Genomic DNA, 19,279 nt, shown 5'->3' on the forward strand with positions numbered 1-19,279 from the left:
CCACAAACAGTCAAACACTTTCTTTACTCCTGGAAGGCTGCAGGCTTGGTCAGACTTTAGCCAGTGACTTTCAGTCTTGTATTTGTGATCAAACTGACTAAACATTTTAAAGATCAAAGCCGAAATCAACAGGACAGTGGGGAACTGGAAAAAATAAGGAGCAGGGACAAACTAGACTGCATTTTAGAGACAGGCAACATGGATGTGGAGTAGGCTAAGCTGCTCCCAGTAGTGTGACATCTCTTTACCTGTCTGCAGTAAGCCTGCACTGCTATCACTGATGTTGAAGTACTTCGTTATATCTACCAGCACCCCTGCAACAAAGAGAAAAATCATAATTATGCAGCTATAGCAGAGTGTATCATTCCTCAGTAGTTGCCATTTTACTGATTTGCTAACCTGAAGACTCACTTCAAGTCAAGGAGTTGCACAGAGGTGGTGAGTTGGCCCATTAATTTTCCTGGAGGCTGTAATCTTTAAACCTTCCATAGCATCTTGTATACATTAATAAACTAGTTATTGTGAAGTTTCCATCACTTTCTTCAGGCAATTCATAGTCATCCTACTATTGGAGATCTTGCAAGACTCAATTCAGCCAGGATTTCCATAGAATTTCTACAGAGCCATGTGTGTACATAGTGATGTATAAATGGTTTACAATTCAAGGTTTAGACCAGTGGTTCCCAAACTTGGTTCGTGGCTTGTTCAGGGTAAGCCCCTGGTGGGCTGTGAGATGCTTTGTTTACCTGAGCATCCGTAAGTACGGCCGCTCGCATCTCCCAGTGGCTGCAGTTCGCTGTGCCCAGCCAATGGGGGCTGTGGGAAGCGGTGGCCCATCCCACGCCACTTCCCGCAGCTCCCATTGGCCGGGAACGGCAAACCGTGGCCACTGGGAGCTGCAAGCGGCCGTACTTACGGACGCTCAGGTAAACAAAGCGTCTCACAGCCCGCCAGGGGCCTAACCTAAATAAGCCATGAACCAAGTTTCGGAACCACTGGTTTAGACGGACCCAATGGGAAACAAAATAGAATAGATGGTAGTTTAATTTTGTGGGCTTTTAGCTGCATGCAGCTAGAGATCCTGAAATGTTTAGGATAAGCAAAAGTTATTTCTAAAATTCTGTTAAGGATGACATTTTAACATTTCCAGTGTACAGAGGTGCTCTGATTTCTGTCTCTCTCCAAAGAGAGTATTAATGATTACAATAGTCCTTATTATGAGTTGAAGGCTAAAAAAAATAAACTTTAGTGATTGGTGTAGTAGTTCTCTAAAAATAGTTTTCACCATTTGGAAAGATTGTTATCCTGACAAGAGCTTGATGTTTTGTACCTACTTTGTTGGGGTAAACTGAGGCACATGTAGGAGCGCAATTTTGAGACAAAGGATTTTTGTAATCCCCATGACACTGACAAACACCACAAGCGTGCAGTGATAAAGAATTATCTGATGTTTCTGTATCTGGTTTATATAAAGGTGTGAAGGGCTGGTTGCTGATCTTCCTCACTTCCTCTTAACTAATTAAGACTAGTGGCAACATTTGAACATTTCCAGCTTATTAAAAGATATTGAAAGAAATGTTAGTTTCTTTCAAAACTGTTTGACTTTACATCAGCAACAAAATAGGGAAAAATATAGGATTCGACATCATATGGATGCATTAATGCAGTTGTGATAAAACATGGCATTTACACAATATCATGAGCATCATCATTTTTAGACTGCATTTGTAGCTAGGACACACTTATCTTTTAATCACGCATCAGCCCTTTCCTGAGACAAAATTTAAAATAGATAGCAGAGGCTTAAACAATAAAGAAACAGGGATGTATTTGTATTCATTTAGTCTGATAATAGTGGATATTTTAGCAATATTTCACTTCTTGTATTACTTGGTTTAGTTTATTTTTATGTTTTTGAAAAAGGAATTTCAAAAATTTTAATGAGGAGACATGGTGCCACTCTCTAATCTCCAATAGTGTGGTAGACAAGCAACAGTTGAATGTGGCCTACTTTGATGACTGATTAAACTGACTTTGAAATGAGACTAGCAGCAACACTGAGATTCCATATTTGATTCTTAATTTCTTCCGATTATACTGTATTCTTCACATGCAAGCAACAGATTATTTTTTGTAGTCTACTACTCTTGCAATCTCCCTCAGCGACTGGAGAGTCTATTTTCCTTCACCAGTCAGTTTCTGCAATCATCCGTACATGTCATGCCTACAATCCCTGTGCCTTCATTACAGAAAACACAGGTGTAATTGAAGGCAGAACTTTGCCTCCAGACCCTTTGCTTTTAGCGATTGTGTAGACCTTCAGACTTTGATTTTCATATCCCAGGATAAATTTGCAGGGCTTAGAATGAGAAAAAACAAAACAAAACAAACAAACATTGATGTACAACACATGGAACTCCAGTGACATTTTTAGTCACTTTTCAGAGCAGAACCCCACTTAAATCCTGAAGTTATTTCAATGATTGAGACAGACTTTTCATGGTCAAGATTTTACCACACCTGAAATCAATCAAACTAGACCCTTTTATCCATGCCTCTAGGGTAGAACTTGGTAGCTATTTATCAATGCACAGCACCACTGATCAACAGGAAATGCAAAAAGTAAAGTATCAAAGTAAAACTGCAACTGGAATTGCAAGTAGATTCTCCACACATGCAAATTGAGCATTCCAACCCAAGCTAAAAAATTTTCTGTTTGAATGCCACCTAAAATTATCCACCTAAATAATTCTCTAGCTTTCACATACCAAGTCACACAAGTCAATAGGAGCCAAAGATGATCAGCACCTCTGAAATTCAGGCCAGTTATTTAGGTGTATAACTTTTAGTGGGAACCAAGTTGGAAAGTATTGACCTTAACCCCCAGCAATGGGATTACAAACAAGAGGGACAAAGTTCAATTATCAACACTTGAAGAAACATTTGACAGAATCTATTCTATCCTTTCCCCTCATATAATTAGATGCACACAGACAAAAGGTCTCTCATGGCTGAGGGTCAGAGCAAAGCAGATTACATCTTGAAAAGAACTGTTAAGAACAGAAAACCACAACTTCTCCATAGCCTTCAGTACCCTTGCAAGTTGATGCACGCACCTCCCCTACTTTCCTGTTCAAACTTATTAAAAGCCAGACACTTTGGGTTTGTCTACACAGACTCGGGCTAGCAGGACTCACAATAGTAGTCTAAAAATAACTGTGTGGACAGCATGGGAAGTTGCTGTCTTATTCCCCCCCACCCACCTGCCCGTCCCTAGGCTTTAGAGCCTGAGCTCCAGCCTGAGCTGCAACTTCCCATGCTGTCGACAGAGCTATTTTTAGAGCATCAGTGCAAACCCCAGTAGCCAAAGTCGGCCAAAACACACTGTGAGGCTAGCTGCCATGGGCTGTGTAGACATACCTTTACCTTAAGGGTTCTGACAGCCAAAGAGATAGAAGAGTTAAAAAGGAAGGTGGCTGATGCAAGAATTCTGCAATACAGCTTGACTTCAAGCTGATGTACAGGATATCGCTATACGGCATAGGTAGCTATTTTAACTGGCAAACAAAAGGGGATCTAGAACTCTGAGAACTGAAACATATTTCAGTTAACTCCTAGCTTAGGGTTAGGGTACAGGACTGATCTGTTGAATGTTTGGGTTCTAGCCCCATCTCTGCTATCGAGTTCCTGTGTTATCTCGGTTGTGTTAAACTGTGCCTCAGTTTCCTTATTGGTTAAGCTGGGGTGCCATCACTGACTTCATAGGGGTGCTGTGAAACTTTCACTAATATGTGTAAAGCACTTTCATGTCATAGACTGGAAGGAGCTAAAGTAGTACAGTTCTAGTAATGTGTTGAATGACAATGACCATGGCCAGAACTTCGTATACCTAGCCTCTGTCAAATTCATTTTATTAACATCCAACATTTTCCCTGTGTGTATTCTTTCTCCTTATCCCCCCTTCCAGTTATTCTGTCCATCCCCCATTCGGCTACTAGCTGAGGGTCAGTTATTTGATGCCTAAACAAAAGAAAATAGTAGGAGAATCAAAAATTCCCATGAAGGACTTGTGGCAATAACTGCCTTGCTACTTCATTCAGCTCATATTCCTATTTGTTTCCTATTCCTGGCTGAAAAGGAGCCATGTTCATTTTCCCAATTATTCAGGAGAAAACAAGTTTGAACCCACAAACAATGTACAGCCCCAGTCCCTCACCATTGCTAAAACTGCTTCCTGTGTGAATTAAGTCTATGGCACATATAGTTTCATCTTAGTGCACAAAATAACTCCCTTTCCTGTTAAGGGCAGTCAGGCATTTATTTAAGTCCAGACTGATGACCAAACCCGCAAAGACCTTGACAAACAAGAGACTCAGGATTGCCAAGTTAATTTTGCTATTTTGTGAATAAAAAGTGAGTCTGCTAGATAGAGAAACTGAGGAAATTCCAGTCTTTGTGCCCAATCAGAAACTGAAAAACACTGGCAGGCAGCCTGGGAAACCCATCACAAGTTTCCATTCTTACCTCCAAGTTGAGGGCAAGCTAGAGGTTTGCAGGCAAGGGAGGGAGCGGAGTAGAAATAGGGTTTTGACACCTAAACCAGAAGAAATCCCACAGATCACAATTCACCTGAAGACCCATGGCTTCCTCACGATTCTCCAGATATCCAAATTGCAACAAAGCTCCACTAGAAGCACTGCTTTTATCATGGTTCCCACTCATGCCTTGGCAAAAACCATCCTCCTAAGTCAGAATGATCTTATTCAGAGAACTATTTGTGATTTTTGAAGGGCAATGAAATGGAGAATGGGTCTCCTCTAGCCTTAACTCCTCCTGAAGTTATGTGAAACTCCTAACTGCAGAGATCACATAGTTTCTACTGGGCCATCAGATAAAACCAGCCTTTCCCTGTCAAATTTTTGGCCAAAAGAGTAGGTTTTTTGCTCCTTTAATCCCCTCCATAAGAGAAGAGAGTCAGGGATGATCTCATCATTAGTTCTTTTTCATACAAGGCTCACTAGTTTCAATGGGAGCATTGTCTAAAGCAAGCAAAGAGGGCAGTAATCCCTCACTCACTTCCCCAGGCAGAGAGGAGAAAAGCCTACTGAAGGTAGATGTTGTGAGCTGCCTGTCTACAGCCCCAGAAAAGCATCTTTGTCAAAGCTCTGCAAAGTTATTACTTAGAACCAGATCAGTTGCCCTTTATACCCAGGTTCCATTTATAAATGATTTAAGGGTTAATAAATGATTAATGCATGTTATATGCATGTTATAGACATGAATAGTTGGAGATTGCTTTAAAAGTTTATGGACCTTTAACAATTATTAAAATCTATAAATGGCACCTTGACAGGAAGTGTGACCAACGGACCAAAACAAACAAGTGAAAAGTGTTAAACAGTATGTGTTTCTGAATAATTTACTTTTTTTACACAGATAAACAGCTTTAAGCCAGATGTTTCCCCGTTAACTGCGGAGTGAACAGAGTTGCTAAGAACTATAATTTGTTCTTTCTAAGAGAGAGGAGGAAGAGTCTTACCTGGTACAATAAACCAATCCATGTAGTTGAGTAAGTTAATATAGCACAGCACACCAACTGCTAGGTAAGATCTCTTTGCTGAAATGTTTCCTGGTGTCTGTAAGAACTGAGCAGTACTTCTAGTTGGTGCAATAGCTCCATAATTCTGTGAGCCAGGGGGCTGCTGGGACTGCAGGTCTGTGAACTCATTCATTCCACTGGACCCCTCTGGCACAGAGTTCTGCATGATCCACCGTGCATAAAGGCACCACAAATTTCAAACTCTTTTCTAAGTGCATTAAGTAAGGTCTCAATTTTGCAATCAAGTTATGAGGAACTTCACCCGGTGTAGTCATTTCCTGAAATGATGATCCTCCCACAAGCCTAGCCACTTGCACTGAAAATTAAGGTTCCCATGATAGAGCTTCTGCAGGAAAAGAAGATACAGCCCTGTGGATTTTGCTGAGAAATTTAAGTTGTAAAATATATTCTACCTTGCACTCAAGGTAAGATTGGACATGGTAAATACAAGATAATCCACTGTGCATGAAGAAAAAGTACTACAGAATTTTGTGAAGGCCTCAAAGAGTGAACGGAGAAGATCTTAATAACAACCTTTTCCAGATGCCAGGACTCAGGGAGACTCTTTAGAACCAAAGATGGCCTCTTTGGCAGAGGGGAAAAAGGAGGAGAGACAAGATGATCCACTGACTAGGGTACTAGCCTAGGACTTGGGAAACCTGGCTACAAGTCTTTGCTCTACTACGGACTTCCTGTGTGATCTTAGTCTCTGCCTCAGTTCCCATCTGTAACAAGGGGATAATAGCACTGCCTTGCTCCCAGGGGTGTTGCAAGGATAAATACATTAAAATATCTTGATGCTCTGATACTGTGGTGATGCGGGTCACATACCTCAGATATTGCTGCCAGACTCCACATAACTCACAATTAAGGGAAAGTGGATAATTATTTGATCTACCAATGGAATCTCAGCATGTTTTACTATAGGGATTTTTGCTGACAGAAACTGAACGGTTTAGCATATTTGGCGGTGGGGAGGGAATAAGGAAGGAACTTCCTTCTCTCCCTGCATATTGTCAAAATCATGGACCAATTTCATTTCAAGACTGAGTACTGAAAAGGTTCTGAGAGGATTAGGCAGGCATTAGCATCACCATCGGTTTCCTCCTCTAATCATGCAGTGCACTGTGGTCTTTCCAATCTTATTTTTAGGCTTAGTTTTGAGCCTCACAAATACAACACTAAAGAGAGATTTGAAAATCACAGTGCAGCAGCATCGGCGATATTGTGATTTCCTATGAAGCTTCTGGTCATAGATACTTGAGTATTGCAGGACACAAGAGTCAGTGACCAGCTTACTAAATGAAATCCAAGTTGTGAATTGTTTGTGAGGGTATGTCTACACTACGAAATTAGTTCGAATTTATAGAAGCCGGTTTTATTGAAATCGGTTGTATACAGCCGATTGTGTATGTCCACACAATAAAATGCTCTAGGTGCTCTAGTCGGCAGACCGCGTCCACAGTACGAGGCTAGCGTCGACTTCCGGAGCATTGCACTATGGGTAGCTATCCCACAGCTATCCCACAGTTCCCGCAGTCTCTGCCGCCCCTTGGAATTCTGGGTTGAGATCCCAATGCCCGGATGATGCAAAACAGTGTCGCGGGCGGTTCTGGGTACATGTCGTCAGGCCCCTCCCTCCCCCGTCACAGCAACGGCAGACAATAGATTCGCGCCTTTTTATCTGGGTTACCTGGGTTACCTGTGCAGACAACATGGAGCCCGCTCAGCACAGCTGAGCTCACCATCACCATATGTCCTCTGGGTGCCGGCAGACGTGGGACTGCATTGCTACACAGCAGCAGCTGCTAACTGCCTTTTGGCGGTAGACGGTGCAGTAGACTGGTAGCCTTCATCGGCGATCTGGGTGCTGGCAGCCGTGGGGCTTGCCTTTTGGCAGTAAATGGTGTATTATGACTGTTAGCCGGCCTATTACAAGTCGGGTCATCGCACGTTAGCAGAGTCTTCCCTGAGCAGCAGCTCGTGCAATAGGCCTGAAGACCATCGTCATACACCGCCCCGTATTTGCTGCCAAGCACCCAGAAAGATGCCGAGGGCTATCAGTCACGCTGCACCGTCGTCTTAAGATGTAAAAAATAGATTTTCTCTGTATTCATTTGCTTCCCCCTCCCTCCGTCAACAGGGTTTTCAGTTTAATCTTTGGGGGGGACCAGTCTGTGACAGTTGTTTGTGTCTCTCCCTGATGCACAGCCACCGTTCTTTATTTTAATTCCCTGTGCCTGTACGCCATGTCGTCACTCGGCCCCCCTCCCTCCTTCCCCTAGGCCGTCAGATACTACGTTTGCGCCACAGCTCGAGCCGAGAAGCGGTTCGCGCCTTTTCTTTGAATTCTGGGTTGAGATCCCAATGCCCGGATGATGCAAAACAGTGTCGCGGGCGGTTCTGGGTACATGTCGTCAGGCCCCTCCCCCCTCGTCACAGCAACGGCAGACAATAGATTCGCGCCTTTTTACCTGGGTTACCTGTGCAGACAACATACCACGGCAAGCATGGAGCCCGCTCAGCTCAGCTGAGCTCACCGTCACCATATGTCCTCTGGGTGCCGGCAGACGTGGGACTGCATTGCTACACAGCAGCAGCTGCTAACTGCCTTTTGGCGGTAGACGGTGTAGCATGAGTGATAGCCGTGGGGCTGGCAGCCGTAGTGCTGCATTGCACCAGCCCCTTGCAGGCGATGGTATATTATGACTGGTACCCATCGTCGTCGTACTGGTATGGCTGTCAATCATGGCCACCTGGGCAGACATGCTACTGTTTCGATGATGACGGTTACCAGTCATAATATACTATTTTCTGCCAATTGCCCAATATTGTCTGCTAAGCACCCAGAAGAGGCCGAGGGCGATGCTGGGTGCTGGCGGACGTGGGGCTGGCAGACGTGCGGCTGCATTGCTACACAGCAGCAGCCCCTTGCCTTTTGGCAGATGATGGCATATTATGATTGGTACCCGTCATCGTCATACTGGTATGGCTGTCACTCATGCTGCAGCGTCGGCTGCCACCTTAAGATGTAAAAAATAGATTTGTTCTGTGTTCATTTGCTTCCCCTTCCTCCGTGAAATCAACGGCCTGCTAAGCCCAGGGTTTCCAGTTTAATCTTTGGGGGGACCATTCTGTGTGACAGTTGTTTGTGTTTCTCCCTGTTCCTGTACCTGTACGCCATGTCGTCACTCGGCCCTCCCTCCCTCCCGCCCTCCTTCTCCTGGTCCATCAGATACTACTTTCGCGCCTTTTTTCTGACCAGGCGCCATAGCTAGCACTGGGATCATGGAGCCCGCTCAGATCACCGCGGCAATTATGAGCACTATGAACACCACGCGCATTGTCCTGGAGTACATGCAGAGCCAGAACATGCCAAGGCGAAACCCGGACCAGGCGAGGAGGCGATTGCAGCGCGGCGACGAGAGTGATGAGGAAATTGACATGGCCATAGACCTCTCACAAGGCACAGGCCCCAGCAATGTGGAAATCATGGTGTTACTGGGGCAGGTTGATACCGTGGAACGCCGATTCTGGGCCCGGGAAACAAGCACAGACTGGTGGGACCGCATCGTGCTGCAGGTATGGGACGATTCCCAGTGGCTGCAAAACTTTCGCATGCGTAAGGGCACTTTCATGGAACTTTGTGACTTGCTTTCCCCTGCCCTGAAACGCCAGGATACCAAGATGAGAGCAGCCCTCACAGTTGAGAAGCGAGTGGCAATAGCCCTGTGGAAGCTTGCAACGCCAGACAGCTACCGGTCAGTCGGGAATCAATTTGGAGTGGGCAAATCTACTGTGGGGGCTGCTGTGATCCAATTTGCCAGGGCAATGAAAGACCTGGTGATAGCAAGGGTAGTGACTCTGGGCAACGTGCAGTCAATAGTGGATGGTTTTGCTGAAATGGGATTCCCAAACTGTGGCGGGGCCATAGACGGAACCCATATCCCTATCTTGTCACCGGAGCACCAAGCCACCGACTACATAAACCGCAAGGGGTACTTTTCAATGCTGCTGCAAGCCCTGGTGGATCACAAGGGACGTTTCACCAACATCAACGTGGGATGGCCGGGAAAGGTACATGATGCTCGCGTCTTCAGGAACTCTGCTCTGTTTCGAAAGCTGGAGGAAGGGACTTTCTTCCCGGACCAGAAAGTGACCATTGGGGATGTTGAAATGCCTATCGTGATCCTTGGGGACCCAGCCTACCCCTTAATGCCATGGCTCATGAAGCCATACACAGGCAGCCTGGACAGGAGTCAGGACCTGTTCAACTACAGGCTGAGCAAGTGCCGAATGGTGGTGGAATGTGCATTTGGACGTTTAAAAGCGCGCTGGCGCAGCTTACTGACTCGCTCAGACCTCAGCGAAAAGAATATCCCCATTGTTATTGCTGCTTGCTGTGCGCTCCACAATATCTGTGAGAGTAAGGGGGAGACATTTATGGCGGGGTGGGAGGTTGAGGCAACTCGCCTGGCCGCTGATTACGCGCAGCCAGACACCAGGGCGGTTAGAGGAGCACAGCAGGGCGCGGTGCGCATCAGAGAAGCTTTGAAAACGAGTTTTGTGACTGGCCAGGCTACTGTGTGAAACTTCTGTTTGTTTCTCCTTGATGAACCCTCCAACCCCCCCCCCCCGACCCGGTTCACTCTACTTCCCTGTAAACCAACCACCCCACCCCACCCTCCCCTCCCCTCCCGCTTGCAGAGGCAATAAAGTCATTGTTTTTTCACATTCATGCATTCTTTATTAGTTCCTTACAGAGGTAGGGGGATAATTGCCAAGGTAGCAGGGATGGGTGGGGGAGGAGGGATGGAAAAGGACACACTGCATTTTAAAACTTTAACTCTTATTGAAGCCCAGCCTTCTCATAGACTCATAGACTTTAAGGTCAGAAGGGACCATTATGATCATCTGGTCTGACCCCCTGCATGCTGCAGGCCATAAAACCGTCCCTACCCCTTCCCTGGACTCTGCTGTTGAAGTCCCCAATCCTGTTTTAGGTGACTTCAATCGGCAGAAACCCTCCTGCTAGAGATCCCTGCCCCATGCTGCGGAGGAAGGCGAAAAACCTCCAGAGGCTCAGCCAATCTGCCCTGGAGGAAAATTCCTTCCCGACCCCAAATATGGCGATCAGTAAGACCCCGAGCATATAGGCAAGAGTCTCCAGCCTGACCCCTGTCAGCCATTATACAATTTACCTACCATTTCTTGGTTTTCCTTGACTACTATGTTTTACCATTAAACCATTCCCTCCATAAATTTATCTAACTTAATCTTAAAACCAGACAGGTCCGTCGCCCCCACCGTTTCCCTCGGAAGGCCGTTCCAATATTTCACCCCTCTGACGGTCAGAAACCTTCGTCTAATTTCAAGCCTGAACCTCCCCACGGCCAGTTTATATCCATTCGTTCTCGTATCCACATTAGTACTAAGCTGGAATAATTCTTCTCCCTCCCTCGTATTAATCCCTCTAATATATTTAAAGATAGCAATCATATCCCCCCTCAGCCTTCGCTTTGTCAGACTAAACAACCCAAGCTCCTCTAGTCTCTTTTCATACGACAGGTTTTCCATTCCTCTGATCATCCTAGTGGCCCTTCTCTGCACCCGTTCCAGTTTGAGTTCATCTTTTTTAAACATGGGAGACCAGAACTGCACACAGTACTCCAAATGAGGTCTCACCAGCGCCTTGTACAACGGAAGCAGGACCTCCTTATCCCTACTAGATATACCTCGCCTAATGCATCCCAAGACAGCATTGGCTTTTTTCACCGCCACGTCGCATTGTCGACTCATAGTCATCCTGCGGTCTACTAGGACCCCTAGGTCCTTCTCCTCTTCCGTTACTTCTAACCAATGCGTCCCCATCTTGTAACTAAAATTTTTATTAGTCATCCCCAAATGCATCACCTTACACTTTTTACTATTAAATTTCATCCTATTCCTGATACTCCAATTCACAAGCTCGTTCAAGTCTCCCTGCAGGATATCCCTATCCTCCTCCGAATTTACAACGCCTCCCACCTTCGTATCATCCGCAAACTTTATCAGCCCACTCCTGCAATCGGTTCCAAGGTCAGTTATAAATAGATTAAATAAAATGGGTCCCAAAACCGAACCTTGAGGCACTCCACTAGTAACCTCCCTCCAACCCGACAGTTCACCCTTTAATACGACCCGCTGCATTCTCCCCATTAACCAATTCCTCATCCACCTCTGGATTTTCATATCGATCCCCATGTTTTTAAGTTTAACCAATAATTCCTCATGGGGTACAGTATCAAATGCTTTACTGAAATCCAGGTATATTAGGTCCACCGCATTTCCCTTATCTAATAAATCCGTTACTTTCTCAAAGAAGGAGATCAGATTCGTTTGGCACGATCTGCCCTTCGTAAAACCATGTTGTAATTTATCGCAATTGCCACTAACCTCCAGGTCCTCAACTAGTTTCTCTTTCAGAATTTTCTCTAACACCTTGCACACTACAGATGTTAAACTAACAGGCCTGTAGTTACCCGGATCACTTTTTTTCCCTTTCTTGAAAATAGGAACCACATTAGCTATTCTCCAGTCTAACGGGACCACCCCCGAGTTTACAGATTCATTAAATATTATCGCTAATGGGCCTGCTATTTCCCGCGCCAATTCCTTCAATATTCTCGGATGAAGATCGTCCGGTCCTCCCGACTTAGCCCCATTAAGACATTCAAGTTTTGTTTCTACCTCGGATACGGTAATCCCCCATCCTGAATGCCCCTCTGTAGTGGTGCTAGTATCCCTAATACCTTCATTGGCCTCATTAAACACCGATGCAAAATATTCATTGAGATATTGCGCCATGCCTAGATTGTCTTTAATCTCCTCTCCGGCAATAGTCTTCAGCGGTCCCACTTCTTCTTTCTTTGCTTTCTTCCTATTTATATGGCTGTAAAACCTCTTACTATTGCTTTTAATTCCCCTCGCTAGGTCCAACTCTACACGGCCTTTGGCCTTTCTCACTCTATCTCTACATTCTCTGACTTCGCTAAGGTAAGTTTCTTTACTAATCCCTCCCCTCTTCCACTCTTTGTACGCTTTCTGTTTTTTCCTAATCGCCCCTTTGAGTCGGTCGCTCATCCAGCTCGGTCTAAATCTCCTGCTTTGTAATCTTTTTCCCTTTTTTGGAATGCAGGCCTCCGACAGCTCATGCATCTTTAACTTGAAGTAATCCCAGGCTTCTTCTGCCTTTAGATCCATTAATACGTTTGCCCAATCCACTTCCCTTACCAGTCCCCTTAATTTGTTAAAATTGGCCTTTTTAAAATTATAAACCCTAGTCTTTGACTTAATTCTGTTACTCCTCCCATGTATTTTGAACCGAATTAGCTCATGATCACTGGAGCCCAAATTGTCCCCCACTACCACTTCCTCAACGAGGTCCTCACTACTTACCAGAATCAAATCTAAAATGGCCTCCCCCCTCGTCGGTTCAGCTACCACTTGATGAAGGAATTGATCAGCAAGCACATCTAGGAACATCTGAGCCCTATTATTACTACTAGCGTTTGTGCCCCAATCTATATCTGGGAAGTTAAAGTCCCCCATAATTACACAGTTTCTATTAGTAATTACTTCTCTAAACACATTAAATAGTTCCTTATCCATATCCTGGGTCGATCCTGGCGGTCTATAGCACACTCCGAGCACTATCCCCGGAGAGGCTCTAGTAGTCCTATTACCCAGTGTGAGTATTGCCCAGACGGACTCTGTGTTATCTAATCCATCAACTATTATTTCTTTACAGCTTATTTCACTATTGACATACAATGCCACCCCCCCCACCTTTACCTTTGTTCCTGTCTTTCCTAAACAGCGCATACCCCTCCATACCTGTGTTCCAGTCGTGACTGCCATTCCACCACGTTTCTGTTATTCCTACGATATCTGGTTTCAGCTCTTGGACCAAGAGCTCCAATTCCTCCATTTTATTACCTAGGCTTCTGGCATTGGTGTATAAACACCCTAATGTATGTCGTTTAGCCTGTCTCCCATTCGTAGCACTATAAGTTGCGGGCCTCCTTGCGTCCGTCCCCCCTGTCCTTCCTATGTCCAATCTCATCTCCCCGGCTATGTCTCCTCTCATTTTACTCACCTTTTCCATACTGGAATCTGGCGTGGAGATTAACTGTGCATCTCCCAACCTTCTCCCCAAACTTCCTAGTTTAAAGCTCTTTTGATAAGATGAGCCAGCCTCCCTCCCAGAAGTCTATTTCCTTCCCTACTCAGGTGAAGCCCATCCCGCGAGAACAGGTGCCTGTCCCCGAAAGCCTCCCAGTGGCCATACATCCCAAAGCCCTCCTTATAGCACCACTCTCTTAGCCAACTATTTATTCTCACAATCCTATCAGCCCTTTGCTGCCCTTCCCTCGGAACGGGCAGAATCCCACTAAAGATAATCTGAGCCTCTATCTCCTTGAGCGTCTTCCCCAGCCTAGCATAATCTCCCTTGATTCTCTCTAACGAGAACCTAGCCGTGTCATTCGTTCCTACATGAAGGATTATCAAGGGGTTCTTACCTGCTCCTTTTAGGATCCTTTTCAACCGCAGGTCCACATCGTGTATCTTTGCGCCCGGTAGACAGCACACCCTTCTGTTCTCCGGGTCCGCCCTGGTCACAGGCCTGTCCAATCTCCTCAGTAATGAGTCTCCAATTACATACACCTGCCTTCGCCTGGTAACAGTGCAATCTAGTAATCTAGTCTCTAGTCCCTCTAGTCCTGACCTGTGCCTGTTCCTATCTTCCGTTATGCTCCCCCTTACGCCTTCCTGATTCCTCCCGGGGCCCAGAATTGGTGCTGTCTCCATCAACTCCTCCCCTCTCTCTCTCGGACTAGCTGCTCTTCTCTTCTTCCTCACTCTCCCAACTTCAGCCGCCACCTGCTGCCCCTCCACCTCGCTATCCAAACACTCGAACCTATTCCTGAGTTCTATTCCCCCCTCGCTGGCCCTTCTTTTCCTTGGCCTGCTTCTCACAGTCACATGCTTCCACCTCCCATGTTCTCCCCCTTCCATTCCCCTCTCACCGTCCTCTGCCTCTACCTGCGCTGCAGGACACTCTCCTTCAGCCCCTCCTTGCCTGTCCTCCATCAGCTGCTCAAACCCCCGCCTAAACTCCACCAGGGTATCTACCTGCATCTCTAGCCCCTTAATCTTTTCCTCCAGTAACACTATCAGGCGACACTTCATACACACATACCTGTGTTCCAGCTCCCCTGCTAGGACCATATACATACCACAGCTTCCACATGCCAGCATCTGCATTCTGTCTGCTCCTGCTGCTTGGCTCATGCCTGCTTCACTCCCTGCCCACAGCACCTGTGGACTCAGAGCACACACCACACCGTGCCCTCCTGCCTCCCCCTTACCTCCCCCTGCAAGCAAACTCCCTCTCAAACTCCCCTGTTAGCAGCCCTGTTTGCTGCCGCTGCTCGCAGCTGTACCGCTGCCTGGCTGGGCGGCCGCTTTTATGGGCCCCTTGATCAGCCAAGCCCCGCCCCCTGCTCAGGGCTCGGCGTCCGTCCCAGCACCCAGCCCCTGCCGGCCCCTACAAACAAACAAACACACACCCAAGAACACACAGGACAGATGCAAATACAGGTACCTTCTCCTCCAATGAGAACTCCCTCTCAAACTCCCCTGTTAGCAGCCCTGTTTGCTTGGGCGATCATCTGGGGTGGAGTGACTGGGTGGACGGAGGCCCCCCCACCGTGTTCTTGGGCGTCTGGGTGACGAGGCTATGGAACTTGGGGAGGAGGGCTGTTGGTTACACAGGGGCTGTAGCGGCGGTCTCTGCTCCTGCTGCCTTTCCTGCAACTCAACCATACGCTCGAGCATATCACTTTGATGCTCCAGCAGACGGAGCATTGCCTCTTGCCGTCTGTCTGCAAGCTGACGCCACCTATCGTCTTCAGCCCGCCACCTCTCCTCTCGTTCATGTTGGACTTTTCTCACCTCCGACATTGACTGCCTCCACGCATTCTGCTGTGCTCTATCAGCGTGGGAGGACATCTGCAGCTCCGTGAACATCTCGTCCCTCGTCTTACGTTTTCTCTTTCTAATGTTCACGAGCCTCTGCGAAGGAGAAACATTTGCAGCTGGTGGAGGAGAAGGGAGAGGTGGTTAAAAAAGACACATTTTAGGGAACAATGGGTACACTCTTTCATTACAAGGTCGCATATTTCGGCTTGCAGGCAGCCATCGTAGGCCACAGTGTTTTGGCTTATTTAACCTTCTTAACATGCGGGAAAGGTTGCAAACAGCAGCGCATTTCCCATCTCAAGGATGAATTGGGTTGTCCATTTAAAATGGGGTTTCAATGTAAAAGGAGGGGGCTGCGGTTTCCCGGTTAACATGCGGCACAAACACAAGTAAACCACCCCCCCCCCCACACACACACACACTTCTCTCTGGGGATAACTCTTCCCCCCCCCCCCCCACCGCATGGTTAACAGCGGGGAACATTTCTGGTCCGAATAGCAGGAACGGGCGCCTCTGAATGTCCCCCTTAATAAAATCACCCCATTTCAACCAGGAGAGCTTTCTGGAGATGTCCCTGGAGGATTTCCGCTCCATCCCCATACACGTTAACAGACTTGCTTGCTTTTTTTTTGTAATGTTTACAAATATTTACAAAGTTACACTCACCAGAGGTCTCCTGTGTGCCCTGAGGGTCTTGGGTGAGTTCGGGGGTTACTGGTTCCAGGTCCAGTGTCACAAACATATCCTGGCTGTTGGGGAAACCGGTTTCTCCGCTTCCTTGCTGCTGTGAGCTACCTACAGTACCTCCATCGTCATCTTCCTCGTTCCCCGAACCGTCTTCCCTGTGTGTTTCTCCAGTGAGAGAGTCATAGCACACGGTTGGGGTAGTGGTGGCTGCACCCCCTAGGATCGCATGCAGCTCCGCGTAGTAGCGGCAAGTTTGCGGCTCTGCCCCGGACCTTCCGTTTGCTTCTCTGGCTTTGTGGTAGGCTTGCCTTAGCTCCTTAATTTTCACGCGGCACTGCTGTGTGTTCCTGTTATGGCCTCGGTCCTTCATGGCCTTGGAGATCTTTTCTAATACTTTTCCATTTCTTTTACTGCTACGGAGTTCAGCTATCACTGCTTCATCTCCCCATATGGCGAGCAGATCTCGTACCTCCCGTTCGGTCCATGCTGGAGCTCTTTTGCGATCCTGGGAGGACTCCATGACGGTTACCTGTGCTGATGAGCTCTGCGTGGTCACCTGTGCTCTCCACGCTGGGCAAACAGGAAATGAAATTCAAACCTTCGCGGGTCTTTTTCTGTCTACCTGGTCAGTGCATCTGAGTTGAGAGCGCTGTCCAGAGCGGTCACAATGAAGCACTGTGGGATAGCTCCCGGAGGCCAATAACATCGAATTCCGTCCACACTACCCCAATTCCGACCCGCAAAGGCCGGTTTTATCGCTAATCCCCTCGTCGGAGGTGGTGTAAAGAAACCGGTTTAAAGGGCCCTTTAAGTCGAAAGAAAGGGCCTCGTTGTGTGGACGTGTCCAGGCTTAATTCGGTTTAACGCTGCTAAAGTCGACCTAAACCCGTAGTGTAGACTAGGCCTGAGATAGTTAAGTGAAGTTCTAGGATAAATGGGGTGGGGGGGAGTTCAAGGACACTTATTTTCCTTGTACAGGAGACACAAAGACCTTATCATACAGAGGCCAACTATACTTGATGTTACAGTGGTACTGGAATTACTGTTTGAGTATTCTAATGGAAAGTCAATTGCTAGACCATATTATTCATGGTGAAGTGCTTGCAATGACTCTGAAGTGCTTGTTTTAGAAGTTAGAGTTTGCCTTCTGACATTATTTTAGAAATCTCTAGAAACTACTGTAGAAAAAAACATTCTGTGAACACAGAGTGGTCAAATCTAAGTTGTAGAGAAAAAATGGTAACTCGTCACACATGTCTTGTGAGTCACTCTTGCACATTACCAACTTCAGTCTTTAAACTCCCTTAATAGACTGCAGCATGAGTAATGTGTGAATTAACAGTATAGCATCTGGTCCTATGTGCAACAGCTAGGCAGACACTTAAATTGTATTCCAGGAGGAATGGCTAATGACATCATTGGTGTGTTGCGCATAGAGACAGAGCAGTAGGGTCACATTTTTAAGTGTTCAGCATCTCACACTTGGGGCCAGATTTCTTTTGACAATCAGCACCTAGTATGCTGAATTCCTTTGACAATCTGGCCGCAATTGCAAGTGGAGAAAAACTGCAATATTATGGTCTTGCTTTCTTGAAGATCTGGCTCTCTGTGAACCACAGGGTTTGATTCTGCCCCTAGTGAAATTTAAGCAAGATTTTAGTTTTGCAAAAACTAAAGGAAGAACATTTTAATTACATACCAAACAGCTTTTCAATAGGTATACTCTAAAAACTCATTTGTTCATAGTTCTTACAAAACTAAATTCATGACATTTCTCCAGTACTGTCTCTCTGTACCAACTGCATATGACAAGTAGAATAGCTTAATTTTGCCACAAGTATTCTGCTTCACATGTCACCCAACTGGGTTTGGAGGATATTTAGTCCAGTAACTAAAGGATTAACTATATCTTAGTGCATACAAGTAAGTGGTCAGATTCCTTTTGGCTACAAATACCTGGGGGGGAAAAAGGGTGAGAGAACCTTGTTGCAATTAAAGTAAGCTACCATTGTTGGTAATTAGGCTAGAGATAGATATGCAAGCTCAGTTTAAGAATTGCTAAGTGTTCCTAAACTAGACAGACTGCTGTTTTGATTTCAGTAATTAATCTTCCAACAGAGAGTTAAATTTTAAGGAAATTGAAGGGGATGCTCTGATTTCAATACTGAATGCATGTGAATAAACACACAATATACTTTTTGTTTGTTTGTTTGTTTGTTTTCGTAGGAAATAGCTATTTGGCATAATCAGTGTAGTGTAAGTCAACAGGAGAGTGGGCCACCAGATGTCACTGAAGTACGAAAAAGCAGCATGTATTTGTTACACTATAGAATGCGGTCCAAGGTTCCTGTTGTATTTCATATCACCTTCACGCTTCAGTCAGACAATGGGCTGCTGTGGGCCAGCGTCACTATTAATAAGTCACACACTTTTTAAAGAGTGTAACACTCAGAAACCATGACTGTTAATCTGCCCTGGCATTATTCAACTAAACCCAGACACTGAACATTACAGCCACTGAAACGGTGTCTCTGGGAGTGTTAGAAGTTTGGATGCAGCCACATGGTTATGTTTTCAATAGCTAAGTTTCTCCTTTAAAGCAACGCTTTAGTAATTCAGGCTTCTCTAGGTTTTGTTTTTTAAGGCAGCTTATGTTTTGGGCCTAATATTACACGCGTTTAAGTTAGTTTAAGGTTTTTCAAAAGTGTTTGTAAAAATATTGTCCTGGGGTGTTGGAAAGTCAAAAAGCACCATTGTTCTAGTGCTTAACTAGAAAGTGAGGCTGATTGTAAACAGGAAGTGAAACAGACCAGTTGAGTTTCACTATTTAAGCTAAGCAAAGCAAAGAACATATGCAGTTAACCAAAATTTAAAAATGAAAATGCCTTCATAGATTTAGCTATCCATTGTTTTTATTTTAAGCATCCCTTCAAAACAAGGGCAAGATGGATCTATTGCTCTATTCATTGT

The 19,279-nt window shown here is 45.8% G+C and overlaps 1 protein-coding gene across 1 annotated transcript in view; it reads right to left on the reverse strand.

Moving 5' to 3' along the window:
* The window catches only part of SPNS3 (sphingolipid transporter 3 (putative)), a 45,770-nt gene extending 39,988 nt beyond the window's left edge, over positions 1–5,782 (reverse strand). Inside the window, exons 1-2 of the mRNA XM_034752678.1 lie at positions 5,540–5,782; positions 249–314 (exon numbers count right to left, since the gene is read on the reverse strand). Of these exons, the coding sequence (XP_034608569.1) occupies positions 249–314; positions 5,540–5,765 (292 nt within the window). The 5' untranslated portion in view covers positions 5,766–5,782. The remainder of the gene's footprint in view (positions 1–248; positions 315–5,539) is intronic.
* Positions 5,783–19,279: the final 13,497 nt, after the last annotated feature.

The sequence above is a fragment of the Trachemys scripta genome, chromosome 18 (genome assembly GCF_013100865.1).
Source record: "Trachemys scripta elegans isolate TJP31775 chromosome 18, CAS_Tse_1.0, whole genome shotgun sequence".
NCBI lineage: Eukaryota > Metazoa > Chordata > Testudines > Emydidae > Trachemys > Trachemys scripta.